Genomic DNA, 16,958 nt, shown 5'->3' on the forward strand with positions numbered 1-16,958 from the left:
AGGTAATGAAAGTCCGTGCGGTCAGAACCATCCATGTGAAAATTAAATGTCTATGATATGCGGTATCCAATTTTAGAGACACGGTTGAAATTTAGTTTCAAGAAAGAATGTCTCTGTTTGAAATGCTCTGAAGAAGGAGACAGAAGATACGAAAAAGGTATCAATAGGACTTGAAGCGCGTACGCAGGGGGGATGGGGGGGTTGGGCACTAAAGTCTTAATCTCGAACACGGTCGAAGCATCACCATTATCTCCAAATAAGTTATTACATGCAGTTCTTGTTTTTCTGTCCAAAGATTCAGTATTGTTCTTTTACATGCATGAAAACTACAGTAAAATGTCACCAGATGGAATTTTTATTAATGTTGATCATCTGGCTAAAATTTTGTTCTAGGATCATATCAAAGTAATTTTTTCAGTGCCCCATTCCTCCTTATTTGGCATATCGCAGTTTATATTGCCGTTCATTAATTAACTCTGAATAAAAATAATACATATAAAGTACATGCTTCCTTTGGTGCTTAATATTCTCTCGATTTCTTGCAAATTATACAATACCAGAGAACGATGCTGTATGTAGTAGCTTTTTACCCGATTAAAAAAAAAACCGCATTGATATTACCGATGTGTTTTATTTGATTTTTTTAATCAGCACTAACGGCAGCATGAAAGTAAAAAAGTCGCGCACACTCGAATTATACTCGGCCTTCGGTGGTGGACTAAAGTATTAGCTCTCGCCATGGTAAAGTTGGACTTAAGACCAGGGCTGGGATTCATAAAGATACTTAAACAGTACTTAAGTGTAAGAAAATACTTAAACTCATAAAAAATACTTAACGAGGCCGGGTCTAATTTTTTCTGCCCTAGATTTTTGAATGAAATTTTTTACAAGAATTTCTAGTGATATAATTATTATTTTAAGATTAAAAAATAAGACATTTACCACACCGTTTGTTTAAGGGGTCATCTCAAAGTTTGTTAATTTCTAACATAGGTCCCTATGGGATTTTGCTTGAAATGTACCAAAATTGCACATTTTTTAAACTTCTGCCCTAGGGATTTCTTTTTTTGTTCTACATATTAAAGTTATTGCTAAAAGGCATCAAATTGTCAAATAAAAAAACCCTTTTACCTCCTGGTTTGTTCCAGGGGTCTTATCAAAGTTATTTTTTGTACGCCCAATTTCCAAGTTTGTCAGATAATGGCTATTTTTTATTTGACAAAGACGGAAATTGTGATCTTTATTGTGTTATTAAAACATTACGACATATTTAAGTAATAAATAAATATATAACATCACATATTAAGGGTAATTAATATAAAATACATACTTAAATAAATGAATTAAGCGATATTTAGGCGGGTTAAGAAAACGTGACAGAGGGTTAGGCTTGCTGAACCTTCTTCACGTTTCGACCCGAGCCCAAATATAGCTTATACTTCGAGACATTTATGTTTATTCCACAATATAATATCAATTTTACACATCAAACGAGCTATTTTCAACAAATTTCGCTGAATATCTGCAGTTGAAACTATCACGCCATGGCATCAACAAAGCAAAAAGATGACGTCACAATACAAATGAAACGCTGCGCGAAAGCGTGCGTACTCGTTCTGTACTCGGCCTCGTTAAGTTACGCTAAGAATTTGTTTTTAACTTAAGTTTTATTCATAAAACAACTTATGCCTAAGAAAAATCTTAAGCAATACTTAAATCTAAGAGTCCTCTTGAGGTGTCTTAAAGTTCTAAGAAAAACTTAAGTTCAAAATCAAAATGGCTGCCATCGGAGCACAAAGAAGATGTTTTCGAAAAAGAAAAGACTTTTGGCAGAGTACAGTGACGCTGAACTAGTTGAGAGGTATAGGTTTGATTCCGCTGGTATCCACTTTTTAGAGGGGTTGATTGGAAATGAACTTATGAGTGGTTCACGTAGAAACTGTGCAATTTCTCCACTGCAGAAAATTTTACTAACACTGAGATTTCTAGCCACAGGGAAAATGCAGTTGTGCAATGGAGACGACATGGGTGTCTCGCAGCCCACCGTTTCTAGGGCAATTACTGCCACTCTTAGAAGTCTCTCTTCTCCACAAATTTGTGCCCAGTTTATAAAATTCCCACTTAATGTTCACGAAATTCGCAAAAATCAAGAAGAGTTCTTCAAAATCGCCGGATTTCCTGGAATTGTTGGGGCCATCGATGGCACACATGTACAAATTATCGCTCCTTCTGACTACGAAAACGAGTATGTCAACAGACATCATTACCACAGCATCAACACACAGGTCGTCTTTGATCCATTCCACAAGATAATTGATGTCGTAGCGAAATGGCCAGGGTCAACACATGACTCAAGGATCTTGAACGAGAGTGGACTCAAGTCATTGTTTGACCAGAACAGAATCCCTCTTCACACGCATTTGCTAGGGGACAGCGGGTATCCTTCAAAGAGATGGCTCCTAACTCCATTTTTGCGACCAAACCAAGGTTGTCAAACAAACTACAACAGGTACGTTTCCCATTTCACATAATTCTCTGTTAGGTACAAGCTAAGATATGTCTTATATACATCCACTGTCCATACATGATACAACCAACACTGAAAAAAAGGAGCAAATAAAATGGCCATGACCGTTCTACTTTCATTTTCCTGATAAGCGCCCTCTGGAGACAGCAGTGCTAAATATATTACATAACATGGGGCGGATTAACGAATTTCATTCCACCAAAATTTTATTTCATTCAAAAGTATCGATGTACAGAAATCTGAATATAACAGGATGATAGGCATTTTGTTGGTTGATCTAGATCACTGTTTCACCCCTCTCTCCTCTCTCTCTCCTTTTCTCTCTCTCTCTGGTGGGGGTGGGGGGGTTAATATTGATTGGTTAATTTGGTTTTTAAATCATAAACAAATTATTTTTCTTGTGTAATTTCAATATAAATATATATACATATGCTTATGCATATAAAAGTTATTATACCTTTATTGGGGAACCTATCTAAATTTGAAAAAAAATTCAGAGGAGAATCCTTGAATCCATGTAAGACCATTCATTTAATCCGGCATGGGTTTATATGAATTTTTTTTATATTTTTGAATCTCCAAAACCTTTATAGGCTGAGACAAATTAGAAATATAGTACATCATCATGTTCTGAATTTCAAATGCATGCACCCTGCTGCTGATACCATAGCTTAATTAATGGGCATGCTCAGTATTTTTTTTTTTAAGAGAATTTATTCTTTATTTGCACAAGACATACATCTTATGGCATAGGTTATTACATATAAATAATAGCAATATTGAAATAATGGTATGGTACATGAACATGTAAAGTACATTGACAATGTATATAAAATAAAATTTTACTAACAGGCGATTTATTATTTAATGCAAGTATGACAGTACCGGTACATGTAATTAGAAAGTGGCTTACAGTAATTCTAGGCATTTAGCATCTGTTGGGTAGTATAATTAAGCTGCTTAATTGGTATAATTTCTGTTAGTGTTCTTACATGTACCGGTACATGTATGTATATTGAATTTGATAATTTTTATAAGTCAAAAATTTCCACTACTTCTTCATCTTTTAAATTTCTTTGTGATGTAAAATAACTGATTGTTTAAGGGTATTTTATAGGGCTCATAAGAAAACAAGAAGCATTGTGGAGAGAGGCATAGGTCAGCTGAAGAGACGGTTCCATGTTCTGCATGGAGAGATTAGACTGTCTCCAGACAAGACATGTCAAGTTATTGTTGCTTGCTGCATCTTGCATAACATTTGCAAGGACAGGCAGATCCCATGCCCCCTGGATGATGGTGACCTGGATGACAGTCAGCAGGATGATGGTGATGGGCTGAATGTACAGTTAGGCCAGAATGTCAATGACGGAATTCGGTACAGACAATTGTTTGCTGAAACTCACTTTTGACAGGTAAGCAATAATTACTGGTAATTGAAAACAAATATACATGTTTGAAATATATTTCATTTGTTCAACAACAACAACAACAACAACAACAACAGCAACAAAAACAATAAAAACAATATGAATGAATGTTCATAGAATATCACATGAAATAACTTGATGTAGATTATCTCTTCAAGAATATTTAAAATTCTTATAACTAAATTCATTGATTCAAGAATTTCATCATGTCTGTTATATAAAATTTAAACATTTTAGACCTGTTTACAGACATGTATTATACCAACTTCAAAGAATCAATATCTAACACATTATTAAAGGTTTACTAAGAAGTTAATAAACATACTGGCTAAACCCTGAACATATTCAGTTTGGTTACATATATTGACAAAAAATTGGTACAAAAATTTATTCTAACTTTCAAAACTGTCATAACAAAATAGGCCCAGTCTGATAGAGTATACAACCATACAATACCAGACAGGTAAAAAAAAGAAACATACTCATGTATTTTCCTTTACCGACATATTCACTTATTTATCCCAAATAATGATAATATTAAAACCAAATTGAATAAATCTTCTATGGATTTATATAATACTACCTCAAAATACATTAATTTACTATAAACATGTACAGTGTATATGCATCTTTCTGTCTTATGTACATGCATTCTCATAATGTTGTTAAATAAATGACACATAATATATCCTTACATGTATTACATAATTTACTTCAACTTATACAGAACTATTATCCTTAAATGTGTACTGGTAATATTTCTGAACATCTTGTATAATTTGATATGGTACGTAGTCTCATTTAAGATGTAGGTTACATACATTACAATGTATTTATCTGAATTATGTGCTAATAATGGCAATTATAATTTTATCTATAAAGGATTACTTTGTTACCAGGTATACTTGTCAAATAATATCATTCCTATTAATCAATGAACAATTTTATTTATGGATGACAGATGGACAGTGAATGATTCAATTTATTCCTCTTTCTTTAACTTTCTTATTTTCAGTTGCAAGTAATCAACTTCAAGTTCAAGTTTTTTTACAGTTAGTTCTTCAATTCTTCTTTTCAGACTAGTGCTACTGCTGTATTCAGCATGAGTGGCTGGCGTTTGCTGGGACGCTGCTGTTCTAGCAGGGGGCGGGGAAGTTATTGTGGCCGCAGTGTCCTGTGTAGTGCCTGTGGACATGATGTGTGGCTCTATGTCTGGTGGTCCTTCAATGACATGTATTCCCCTGGAAATAGAATATTTAAGTTAAATTATGACTGTTACCAAAAATATTAATTGTACATGTATTTTTCACTGGAAAATAAAACTTTGTTGATGTTACATTGAAAAAAAAAATAATCCATTCTCTTGATATGCAGCTTGGCTGATATTGTGGTTCTGCTTCAGTTTGAGATCAAAATTTAAGATACATGTGTACCAGTCTCATATTTTATGATTTAATTACAAGTATATGTATATTATATATGCATCATTTCATTTTGATATTTTCATGATTTTTTGAATGCCAACTTAATTTGTAGAAAGGTCCAGAGTTGCCTTTAGGGCAGTAATTATATTTTGGTCAAAGTTAAGTTGTGTCTTTTAATCTCATTGGTGTTTTAGTTTGTTTCTTGTTTGTCTATTGGTTGGTCGTTTTCCCTCCAAAAGTTCTTTGGGTTTTATTTTAATCTTTGTCAAGAGTTTGAAGAGAGCGGACTGTAATAAAGGTGTACAGACGTTTTTGACAAATTACATCTCTACTTGGTAAGTTAATCTAATATCACTAATATTAATATCATTTATTAAATTTCTACTAAATGTCAAATCAGTATTTAATCATATTTATAATTCTTTTGCACTTTCTCTGATTGAATGAATAGTGAGATAGAGACTTTTGAAATAATAAGTTAAAGTTAAAATAGTTATAACAACTGAAGTCTTCCTAGATGTGTTTTAATTAAAACTAATTTTATGATAGTGTAATAAATGTATAATTAATTAAAGAATGCACATATACCTTGCAATTGAGTCACATTGAACTCAATGGTTCAACTTGTACATGGGGCCTATTCCCATTGAATGGTATGTGTAAGTTTATATATGCTTAGAATATCATATTTATGTATTATATGCATTACATAATTATAGCAGTGGTTTTATAACTGAAATGTAAATGCATGTAAATTGATATAAAGGAGATACTATGTAAATTGTAGTTTACGTATATGAGTTATCTCCCTTTATAAAGTTAAATTACTTCAATATATTGATTGTACATCAATACGTAATTACTTGAAGTTAATGTGTTTTATGCCGTATATTCATACTTGTTATATTGTTTTTAAAGGGTCAAATCTATTTATATAACTGGTGATAATAAAAGCCCGTTAATCGAACCCTAACAGGAGTGTTGATTTCTTCTTTACATCAACGGATAAACCTGTTACACATGCACTAAGTGTTTCAGTGCACCAATTACATAAGCTACTTACAGTCCTAACTGTTCACTATCGCCCAGAATCTGTAGCATGGAAGAGTCAATGCCGCCATCAATGCCACTTAAACAGGCATTATGTTGACCTACAACATTTGATACCGTTTCTGCAATGGCACTCAAAGGCCTTGGAGGGGGGCCACCACCTGTAAATTTGTTCTTCATAAATTAGGCAAAATATTTCATATCTGAAAGTTTTTTAGAACTCAACTACACTGTACATGTACATGTAGTATAACAGAAAACCCTTGATCTTAAAAGTTTTATGCGATACAACTGACATTCAGATCAATAAGAATGTTTGCTCTGTTTGTAATTAAGACAAAGGTATTAATTTTGGATGTATATCAGGATATAAATACAGGTTGGTTACGTGATCAAATCTCATAGCGCCATTTACATCTGTTGCTAATTATGACAATAATATTGCTCCATACTTTCTTTTTTGTGACGACCTAGAAAGCCGCTTCGATTAACATGACGTAACTAAAAATAGTTCAACAATGTTGCAAGTGTTTGATTATCATGATAAATAAATAAGACACTATTTTTGATAAGACAACGATTATTCTATTATAATAAAACGAAACAGTATAGAAAATTTACTTGTAGAATGAAAAAAAATGATTGAAGCTTTGCAGAAATATACCGCTCCTGTTGAAGTCGCAGAGCGGTCAGAAATTTGAAAACAAAGCGATAGAAAGTCAAGTTAGAGTGTACTTAGGCATTTTCAGAGGATATTCTATCGCAGAATTAGATCCAAGAGCATAGAGTCTAATGATTTCCCTCCGACATTATAGATCTAGGGGCAAGCTATTTTTTTTTCGGAACAAACCCGACAGAGAAGCAGGAGTTAAATTTTACCGTGAATGGACTAGGCCTAAACACGAAAGGTCTGATAATTTTTTTTAGTTTGTGCCTAAATTATGTTTTCATTACGATATTGGGTGTGTTTTAGCTAAGTCGGATAGTGTGAGTACATGGAGTGGAGAAAGTAGTGCCCTAGATTATTAATGTTATGCAGAAATAACAGCTGATTGCACAAACCGTGTTATATAAGGGACCATATTTGCAAATGTTATGTAACTATCGAAATTAAACATTTTGGAATATATTTGTGATTATTTATCATTCTAACAAATATATAGCTTAGTGGAAAAAAGAAGAAGTTTGGAACGTACGTTAAATCTACTGTAAGCTTTATGTAACCGATCAAATTTATAGCACTGTGTAGAACAATGACCGACTGACCTGTGCCAGAAACTGTCCTCCTATAACACGAAATCTCGCTCTTGGAGTTTGAAAAAATGTTGTGCCATTTTTTCTCAACTTCAGCGGGTGTCCTGCTGGGCCCAACTCCCATCGCGCACAACTTCTGCGATACCTCGCCCCATGCTCTTGTCTTCATGTCAGAAGTTAAGGAAGGACTAAGCTTTCCCCGTAAAATATGCTTGAAGTCATCGACAAGTGATGCTAATGCTAACGATTCGTCAGAGGTCCAGTTTGGCTTCCTTTTCTGTTTCCCTTCCATTTTGTCACAAACAGTATACAGTTGTTGACTGGGGTCGAGGGCAACAGTTGATCTGTTGGACCGGCTCGCAAACTGTTGCCCAAGGCCGAAGGCCGAGGGCAACAGTTTGCGAGCCGGTCCAACAGTTCAACTGTTGCCCGAGACACAGTCAACAACTGTTTTGTTATACCCCTCCTATTTTAATTAAAAAATCACTGATCTCATTAAAATTTAACAGGATTTTACTTAAACACTTGATATGGAGCAAAGAATAAATTGTTAACGGTTTAGTTATATCCCTACTTATATAAGTATGTTATAACTAATTTATCATTATATATATTTAATAAAAAGAAACACTCATCTCACTAATATTAACAAGATTTTATTTGAACACTTATATGGAACATATAATGAATAAATAATAGTTCAATTGTTGAATAATCAGGTAAATTATTATAAAAAAAAATATCACAGTACATCTGATTAAAATTATCACATTTGCAATGTGTGAAGATATTTAAAATGTGTTTATAAGCTTGAAGTAAAAGCAGAATTAATAAACAGTTAAACATTAGTTAACAACTTTAAAATAAAACTACAAAAAATGTACATGAAATTAAATTATGATCACAGACATTTTAAAAAATTGCACAAGTTTTAAAAAAATTGAGTACATTAAAAACATTTGTAGCTAACATTTTGTAAACAAATAACTTCAACAGCAAACTTTAATAAAATTAAATACATGTAACATCAAACACCCAAAAGATTCCTACAGGCACTTTTTTCATACATACAGCAAGTTATGCATACAATTTAGTTATTGTGTATTGTAATGTTGCAGCCATGGAAAGAAAAAACAGATTTAGCTGTTTTAACATTAGGAATGCTGATTCCAGTTTCATGAAGATTTCCAAACATGGGGTTGTCAAGAATGGCAGCTAAATCTCTGTCATCAACATCGACAATGTCCTGGAGTTCTTGCACATTTGAGGCTAAATCTGGCATTAAATTGTTCTCAATTTGTTGAAGGGGTGTATGTTGAATTGGCGCGGACTTGCATACGGATAATTTTGTTGTTAAGGCATCTGACATATTGCGTTTTTTGGAATTGCTTAATTTGGAGGAATAATGTTTTAAGCTGCTTTCTGATTTATGTTTAGAAATACCAATAATGTGTCGAGACTCGTAGCCACATTCATCCAGCATGGTTATGCAGGTGGCTCGTATGCAATGATTAGTATACACACATGTAAGTCCTGCATCTTTGCTAATCCTCTGCATCATACTTCCTAAGACATTCTTTCCAACAACCATATTGTCATACCAAACAGGTGAATGATCATCAATGCTTGTCTTTGGACGTTGCCATAGAGAGTCGCAGTCTGCATTTAGCTTGGCGATATACTTCTCAAAACTCATAACTGGACAATTGGAATTTCCTACAAAATATTAAACAGAATCACAATTTTTAATACATGTATTTGCATTGTCAATTTGTATATATATCATCTAAATATATATGTGTGTAATACATTTTAGGATAAATTAAATAGAAAAAAAAGTTTTAATTATGCACACATTTATTTTGTTATATATAAACTTGACATGAATTCTTAGCAAATATGAATAGACAATTAAGGGCTTATATGCACTCACCGGGTTGCTCATACATCCTTCCTCCATCCTGGTCATCATCATTACAATTCAGACCTCTATGATTCTTTGTTAGCTTTGCAGTGGTGCATGCGACATACCTCCTGCTGTCATGGTCCTTCCGGATTACATAGTCACTCTTTTTCATTCCACGAAGATTTTCTCTTCCTCGGTTGCAAAAGTACAACATTATTTCAAAGAAAACTTTCTGTTGAAGGGACTTAGGACTGTCACAACTAAACACACCGTTTTTGTACAAAATTTCCAGGTCTTGTTCGCTTATTACTTCCTTATGCTGCACCTCTCCAACACCCTCCTTCTTTATTTGGACCATGGCGGCGAAGAAAACGTCGTTTGCTGGTTTAAATCTAGCGTCGTTAATGATGTCAACTTCGTGCGATTTTTCGAACGATTTCTGTAATCCATACCTTATGGAAATCATCGACTTTTTTGCATACATGGAGCCGTCTTTCTTCCTCGCAGCGCAATAAAACTTCCTGAGAACTTCCACGATTTCTTCACATGATTTATCTTTTAAAAGATGTAGGGACAGGTCAAGCGTTGATAGATAATCATTCAGTATATTTTCTGCAGTTTTTACAACATTTTTGGTATTCTTACTGTCTCTACTTTCCAAAATTGATCTTATTTCCTCTTCTGAAGCTTCGCCAAACCGAACAGCGACAGCCATGTTTGTATACCAAACGACAGGAAAGATAACTCGTTTTCGCGGAATGTGACGTCACCAGTCAACAGTCTTTTTTAACAGTCGATTTTAACAGTTCCAATCTAACAGTTCCAGTCCAACAGTCAAAATGCTGGACTTTTTTTCGTATAGAGTTATATAGTAACTGTTTTACAGGGGTATAACAAACGACTTTGTTTACATTCGTCTGCAGTGTTACGTAAAACAACAAAATTAACCTCCTTTCCAAGAGAGCGCTCTTTGTTACTATGACGCCGAACTTAAGTACGAAGATTTTCTTAGATCTGTACTTAGTTAAGAACGATGCTTAGTATTTTTATGAATTTGTTCTTAAGTTTTTTTCTTAACTAAGAATTTATTTAGCACTTAAGTGCATTTTTTAAGAAAAATCTTAGAATCTTTATGAATCCCGGACCTGTATTTTGACAGTATTTAAGATTATCCTATTAAGATATGACAAATTTATGAGCTATGGTGAGATCTTATGAAAAATATTTGGTCTTTTAAGATAGATTTTAGTCAAAAGTCGGTTATATGTTAAACGAGCCCAGGGTTTATATGGCAGAGTAGGAAAAAGTAAGATTGGTCGTGCTCTTGTGGGGGAGGGGGCATTTCCTTTGGTCCAGGTTGTGCATTAGGACAGATATTATTTTCCCGTTCTGACGGAAAAGTCCTGGGGATGTATTCACAAAAACCATACGCCAGCCATGGTAAAACGCAGACAACGAGTTTGCGCTGTGTGACGTAGTGACGTCATGATTATGATGTCATTTTTAACGTTGTGACGTTATCAGCAGTATTTCACTAAACACATAGATCATACGATGTATATTGATACAAATTTTAAAAAATCAATAATGAAAAACAGAACCTGAATGTATTTAATATTTATTTTTATTTTAATGTATATTTTTTCAAATTGCCATAGGCCCAAATAGGCCCTGTGGCACTTAACGTAGATATTCAAATAGGCCCAAATAGGCCCTGTGGCACAGAAATAATTAATTACATATATCGTACATATACTGCTCTACTTCAGATTTGAAAGGTAACACTATAGAATTGGCAGGACAAAATTCATAAAAATAAAGTACACCTCAGATGATATATGTTTCATAAATCGGATGTATTAGAATGAACAGGAAGATGAGAGTTTGTTCAATGATATTAAATTGTATTTCACGCTTTTAGTTGTTTTCTGGAGTTTTCTCCCACTCACACCAGTGATGTTTTCGCTTGCAACAGTGGTTCTTTCTTTAGATTTAATCCAAATTATAGACAATCGAGAATGTAAAGGGTAAGTGCTTTTTCAAACAAAAAATAATCTTTTTAAAGACATCGCTTTTAGATCGGATGATAATATTATAAATTATTTATAAAAACAACCATTTTTAGAGTAAGTGGACGTTTATGTTGTGATGGATATAAACTCAATGAAAAAACAAGACAGTGTGAAAGTAAGTGCTTAAGATATACATGTAATACCATAATTGTATTTGTGTAAATTATTCATGAGCTATGTAATAAATGTTCCTGATATAATTTTTTTTATAGATTTAATATATGCAGAGAATGACTTTAGATTCTAATTAAAACCATAAAGAGTTACATTTTGCATAGTAAATCATGGATTGACGTACATGTAGATGATCATCAGCAGTGTTGTATACCTAATATTTTTGAACCCGTGAAATTTCAAATATTCATGCAATATATTATCTTCTCAGAGTGTCCTATAGGGTATCATCGCAACAACTGCTCCGAGAAATGCAGTTTCCCTGTCTACGGAGAGGACTGTCAATATATATGTGATTGTAACAAAAATTACTGCCATTTTGTCACTGGGTGTCCTAACTACGTGACAACTGTCACAGACCATCAACAGCTAACGACGCACTTCGATGACTATTTGCCTCACGATATTGACTTAATAAAAGACAATTTAGTGGTTCATGTTATAATCAGCTTAATTGGAGTTTTTGTATTTTTCTTTGCCATTTTTGTTCTGACGTATATTTATTTCAAATGCTTCCGGAAGACAACCACTGCTAGTGGTGGAGTAAGAGAGAACGAGGGGCAAGCTCAGTACAAATCTTTAAATTTTGATGAAGTGGAACCTCGGATTCCATTACACGCAGAAACACAAGAGATGGTGAATACTGATTTCACATATCTTACTCCTGTGTTTAGTTGCAATGATAATAAAGAATCACGGGGCACTGGAGATAACCAAAGAAGAAATGAAAAAGAGATATTGCCTGAGACCCATACACAAGCACAAAGACTTACTAGCCAAGAAACTACCAGCAGACGAAATGTATCAGAAATTACACATGATGGTGTTCAAGAACATGTCTATATCGAAATTTCCGAAGAAATGATCGAAAGTTCGAAATAAGATGCAGATCCTAACAATGAAAACCGAAGAGCTTCATGCACTAATGCTAACAAGAAAGAACTCTAACAAATCTTATACACAATCATTTATTGATGTATATAGCAGTTCGTGTACAAGACTTAGAACTAAAAGTATACAAACTCAGACGATTTCTTTTTTTTCCTTATTTTGCTTTTTGCTTCATTTCTGTAGTATATTTGAACAAATAAACATTAATTAGAAGTTTTAGCAGATATTTAACAATCGAAGCATACACATTTTTCTACTAATCAAACTATTTAAATAAAATGGAGATACCTTTTTATATCAACTTGTTTTTCCAATATACAATAGCATTTTTCGAAAAATTAAAAAAAAATGTTTTCAATATGTTTAAAATAAAAAGAATATCTTAATTGTAACTGGTCATAGATACTCGAGCTCGTGCGGAGCCTATTCTTTATGAGCATTATATTATTGAGCTGAAATAAGCCCAAGTGGTTTTATGAACCACTTCGCGTTTTATTAACCGGGTTTTCCAACGGAAAAATCCGGTTATTAAAATTGTGAAAATGGCGGGCGGGCGGGTGGCTGCCAAAAGGGTAACCTCATTGTACGGATAATCCTCCTACAGTTTTCAAGATAGGAAGTTGTTCTTTTGCAGATCAATTGTACATATATTAGAGGTGTGCATATCGCAAGGATTTAGATTTCCGATAATTTATGAAAAAAATACCAGCTTTTGAACTTAGTCATTTTTTGGCAAAACATTGCATATAGGGTACCCTCATTGTACGGATAACTCCTCCTACAGTTTTCAAGATAGGAAGTTGTTCTTTTGCAGATCAAATGTACATATATCAGAGGTGTGCATATTGCTAGGATTTAGATTTCCGATAATTTATAAAAAAAAAAATACCAGCTTTTGAACTTAGTCATTTTTGGGCAAAATATTGCATATAGGGTACCCTTTTACCTTATCCATTTCACTGGATACGGGTTGACATGGATTATGGATACAGTTCACATAATAGAAAACCCGGTTTGCTGTCACATTGATAGCTTTTCACTTGTATTAGCGTAAACTGACTCAAACTATGTTATATCGTAAAAAAAACCACAAAAAAATATTGAGTATATTCCTTGAATAAGAAAGCTTACTATAAGCCTGTAGGTAATGCTCCTTATTTAAGCATTAACAACAACAGGTGTTTTTTCTATTGATTTCGTTTTATTTATTTACTTTTGAGTGTTAACATGTATTAGGGATTTTTTTTACAGTTTAGTTACAGTTTATAAGCGAGTGCAAAATCTTGTTCACATTTCTATCGGGAAAATATAGGATTGATCAATGACGCTCTAGTGTTGTACGTGTACATGCAATAGTGATATCAATGAAGATTAAGTTGATTAAGAGCATCATTAATCAATTCGAAAACTCCATCCTTGATATAATTCCCTGGCTCAGTGAGTTGTTATTTCTCTTCCTCATTCCTCTCGCACAGTCATCGACAAAGTACAAAAACAGAATAAACATGAATATTTCAATTGGTTTCAAAGTTTTATTTTGTTTTGAAACCATGAAGAGGAAGCGACATGAAATTGAAAGTTAATTTATTTAATAAATGTTTGATAAGTATTTCATGGTTTCATCTAAATATTTATCTGAAAAAAAGTGCATATAAGTAAGTAGTATGATGTTCATATTTAAATGTTTAAAACGTGTCTAGGACAGTGGAAATCGACATCATGAAGACAGAAATAAGATATTGTAAATTGCAGTCTATATTGATTTTATTTATTAAAACAGTCATTTTTAAGTACATGCAATTTAGATTTGGGTACAAGTTTGGTTTGATTCAATTTAAAACCTATGCATATTATTTTTTTTTAAGATACTGTATACATATACAGATTTTGTATCTCTAATTTTGTTACTTTTCATTTCTTTACATTTTTCGGTTTCGTTTTAAAGAATGAAATCCTTCCCGACAATAAGTCTGCCCCCCCCCCCCCCCAACCACACACAAACACACACACAGAACACCCTGTTTTCTGAAATTTGATTTCAAAACGGTTTTTTGCTAAGCACCAATGATTATAATTATATAATGTTAAGTTTATAATAATTTAACAGACTTAGTCTACTTAATTTCACAACGTGTAGTTAATGACATTTAAATGCACATTTTAGTGTAGATATGATTAAATAATGATAAAAGAAAGATCACTCTTTTTTGGCAAAATATATCACCGAGAATCAAATGTTCCAGAGTTATATCCCTTTCACCAAAAGATGTCTTACAAATTGTTTTCTGGAAACAACAAACACTTGCCCGGGATACACGCAAGTCCCAAAACCTTTAAAGTTTGTTTTACGCAAATTCTTTACCAAAAAAAAAAACATAATTCGCTGTAGTAAAATAAATCATTATATTTTCTGAGACCTATAATAGCCATCTTTCCTGATAACGGTCGGCATACCTTAGATGTCTGTATTTCATTAATTGTAACAAAATAATGTTTATTGTATTCGTTCATCAAGAACTACTTTGCGACGGAGCATTTATCATTACCAAAAAATGCAAATGTCTAGAGTTTCTTGTAGGATCAAGATATTTCAGCCTTCGGTTACCCTCCAGTCATCGGTCCGGGCGAGTGTCAGTCGGATTAATATCAGTTGTTCATGCAGATACGCTACCGTTCTCGTTCGAGAGCGGTATAAACGAGGGCGGAGGCGTATCCAAAACAGCTGATTTAATCAGGTTGAGGCGAGTGTCGCCGAAGTAGAACACCTCGTTTGCTTGTATTTTCCGTTGCGTTTTTGGGGCTCGTGTAGCCTGTACGTGTGTGGATGCTAATTCGTCGAATTTATTCAGTTCTCATGGTTTGTTGCGTTGCGTATGCTATTGATCCTGTTAGTTAAAATTCGAGATCTGTGGAGTGTTTAGTATTATATTTTATGTAATTGTATTTAATGCTCATTTTATATTCACATTGATATTTGTTCTTTCAAGGTGGGCGGGGGGAGGGGGGTGTCTTTCTATGTTATAAAATAGAGCCTGTGTCCATACATGTTGTATTTCAAAACGATATATATATATATATATATATATATATATATATATATATATATATATATATATATATATATATTGTCAATACTGAAACTGTTTTTCAATGAAATAAGCTATTATAAAGAGGATACTAAGGTTAAGGTTGTATAGACAAATCATTAATTTTGTAATAAAGCAGTTTACTCATGTACACTAATGAAATCTAGATTTAGGGCTTCAAGGTTATACATTTTTGTCAATGTTTGTTGAATACACACGCTGTTTTTTAGAAGCAGAGAGAACGGAGCAGGTGGAAATTTTGAAAAGAAGTTTTAAAAGACTTCTCTAGCTAATTCATCACTTGTGTTGTACAGTACCCGATCAGACCCAACATAACAGAAAGTAAACCCCAATCAACCCCTGGGTTTACTTCGGGTTTACTAGAGTGGACCCAGAGTAAACCCAAAGTAAACCCAGAGTGGACACAGAAAGTAAACCCAGTCAGAAGTATACCCCTGAAAGCAGACGCTAACTTTGTATTCGGAATATACAAAGGGTAGCAATTACAGGCAGTAGGATAGTAAGATAAAATACTAGTCTGCTTCACACTTCAGTGCATGCAGTTGACCTCAAAAGGAATTTAAAAGTTAATCCAAAGTAAACCCCGAGTGGACCCAAATTTTCAAAAAGTAAACCCAGAGTAAACCCCAAGTAAACCCCAAAAATAAACCCGGGGTTTAGTTGGGGTTTACTTTGGTGTTAGGTTGGGTCTGATCGGTACTGTACTTTATTTTGTTGTGAAATTGTCGTTTCTGAATCATTGTGTGCTGTTTCCCAGATTGGTATTTGAAAACCCAGATATTGTAAACGAGTCCAATACTCAACAGTTTAACATTTATTAAAAACACAATATAATTTGAATACAGATCGATGATATTTAAGTGACTGTTTCGATCAGGTTAAACAAGATTCATCACTTTATAAAACATGACTTATTAGAATACTGCATACATAAAAGCATGTAAAACAAGAATGCTGCATACTTAGAAGCATATCTCCAGACGTCATCCGCCAATTCATTTAATGACAATGCATTACTATACCGTTATGGACTGGATATGGGCAACAGTTTACAATAGTATGATTTTTTTAATCTAAAGACACAAATGTAGCCTTAAACCAAAAGCAAAACAATTTTGTTTTGGTA

The 16,958-nt window shown here is 33.5% G+C and overlaps 3 protein-coding genes and 1 long non-coding RNA gene across 4 annotated transcripts; 2 read left to right on the forward strand and 2 right to left on the reverse strand.

Annotated features, from left to right (window-relative positions):
• Positions 1–1,802: 1,802 nt before the first annotated feature.
• On the forward strand, positions 1,803–5,169 carry LOC109619436 (putative nuclease HARBI1). The gene is made up of 3 exons (XM_066071544.1): positions 1,803–2,509; positions 3,645–3,939; positions 5,033–5,169. Exons 1-2 carry the CDS (start codon positions 1,803–1,805, stop codon positions 3,934–3,936), a joined length of 999 nt encoding a protein of 332 aa, XP_065927616.1. The 3' UTR covers positions 3,937–3,939; positions 5,033–5,169.
• On the reverse strand, positions 3,932–7,982 carry LOC105324999 (uncharacterized). Its single transcript, XM_066071564.1, has 3 exons — positions 7,695–7,982; positions 6,442–6,589; positions 3,932–5,195 (listed from the first exon to the last, which is right to left on the reverse strand). The coding sequence occupies exons 1-3, from the start codon at positions 7,972–7,974 to the stop codon at positions 4,937–4,939; spliced, it is 687 nt and encodes a 228-aa protein (XP_065927636.1). The 5' UTR covers positions 7,975–7,982; the 3' UTR covers positions 3,932–4,936.
• A 381-nt stretch (positions 7,983–8,363) lies between these two features.
• Positions 8,364–10,303, reverse strand: LOC136271473 (uncharacterized protein KIAA1958-like). Its single transcript, XM_066071545.1, has 2 exons — positions 9,616–10,303; positions 8,364–9,398 (listed from the first exon to the last, which is right to left on the reverse strand). Exons 1-2 carry the CDS (start codon positions 10,301–10,303, stop codon positions 8,773–8,775), a joined length of 1,314 nt encoding a protein of 437 aa, XP_065927617.1. The 3' UTR covers positions 8,364–8,772.
• A 1,197-nt stretch (positions 10,304–11,500) lies between these two features.
• On the forward strand, positions 11,501–12,440 carry LOC117691713 (uncharacterized). Its single transcript, XR_010709023.1, has 3 exons — positions 11,501–11,615; positions 11,714–11,775; positions 12,046–12,440. It is a non-coding gene; the product is annotated as an uncharacterized lncRNA (long non-coding RNA).
• Positions 12,441–16,958: the final 4,518 nt, after the last annotated feature.

This window comes from Magallana gigas, chromosome 9 (assembly GCF_963853765.1).
Source record: "Magallana gigas chromosome 9, xbMagGiga1.1, whole genome shotgun sequence".
NCBI classification, from domain to species: Eukaryota; Metazoa; Mollusca; class Bivalvia; order Ostreida; family Ostreidae; genus Magallana; species Magallana gigas.

Bases quoted from the DNA above. Each gene is read 5' to 3' on its own strand.
- LOC109619436 (XM_066071544.1), top strand. From the start codon at position 1,803: ATGTTTTCGAAAAAGAAAAGACTTTTGGCAGAGTACAGTGACGCTGAA. The intron at 2,510-3,644 runs GTACGTTTCCCA...GGTATTTTATAG, and splicing joins TGTCAAACAAACTACAACAG to GGCTCATAAGAAAACAAGAA.
- LOC105324999 (XM_066071564.1), bottom strand. From the start codon at position 7,974: ATGGAAGGGAAACAGAAAAGGAAGCCAAACTGGACCTCTGACGAATCG. The intron at 6,590-7,694 runs GTCAGTCGGTCA...ACAAATTTACAG, and splicing joins GAGGACAGTTTCTGGCACAG to GTGGTGGCCCCCCTCCAAGG. The intron at 5,196-6,441 runs GTAAGTAGCTTA...TTCTATTTCCAG, and splicing joins GATAGTGAACAGTTAGGACT to GGGAATACATGTCATTGAAG.
- LOC136271473 (XM_066071545.1), bottom strand. From the start codon at position 10,303: ATGGCTGTCGCTGTTCGGTTTGGCGAAGCTTCAGAAGAGGAAATAAGA. The intron at 9,399-9,615 runs GTGAGTGCATAT...AATATTTTGTAG, and splicing joins AAGGATGTATGAGCAACCCG to GAAATTCCAATTGTCCAGTT.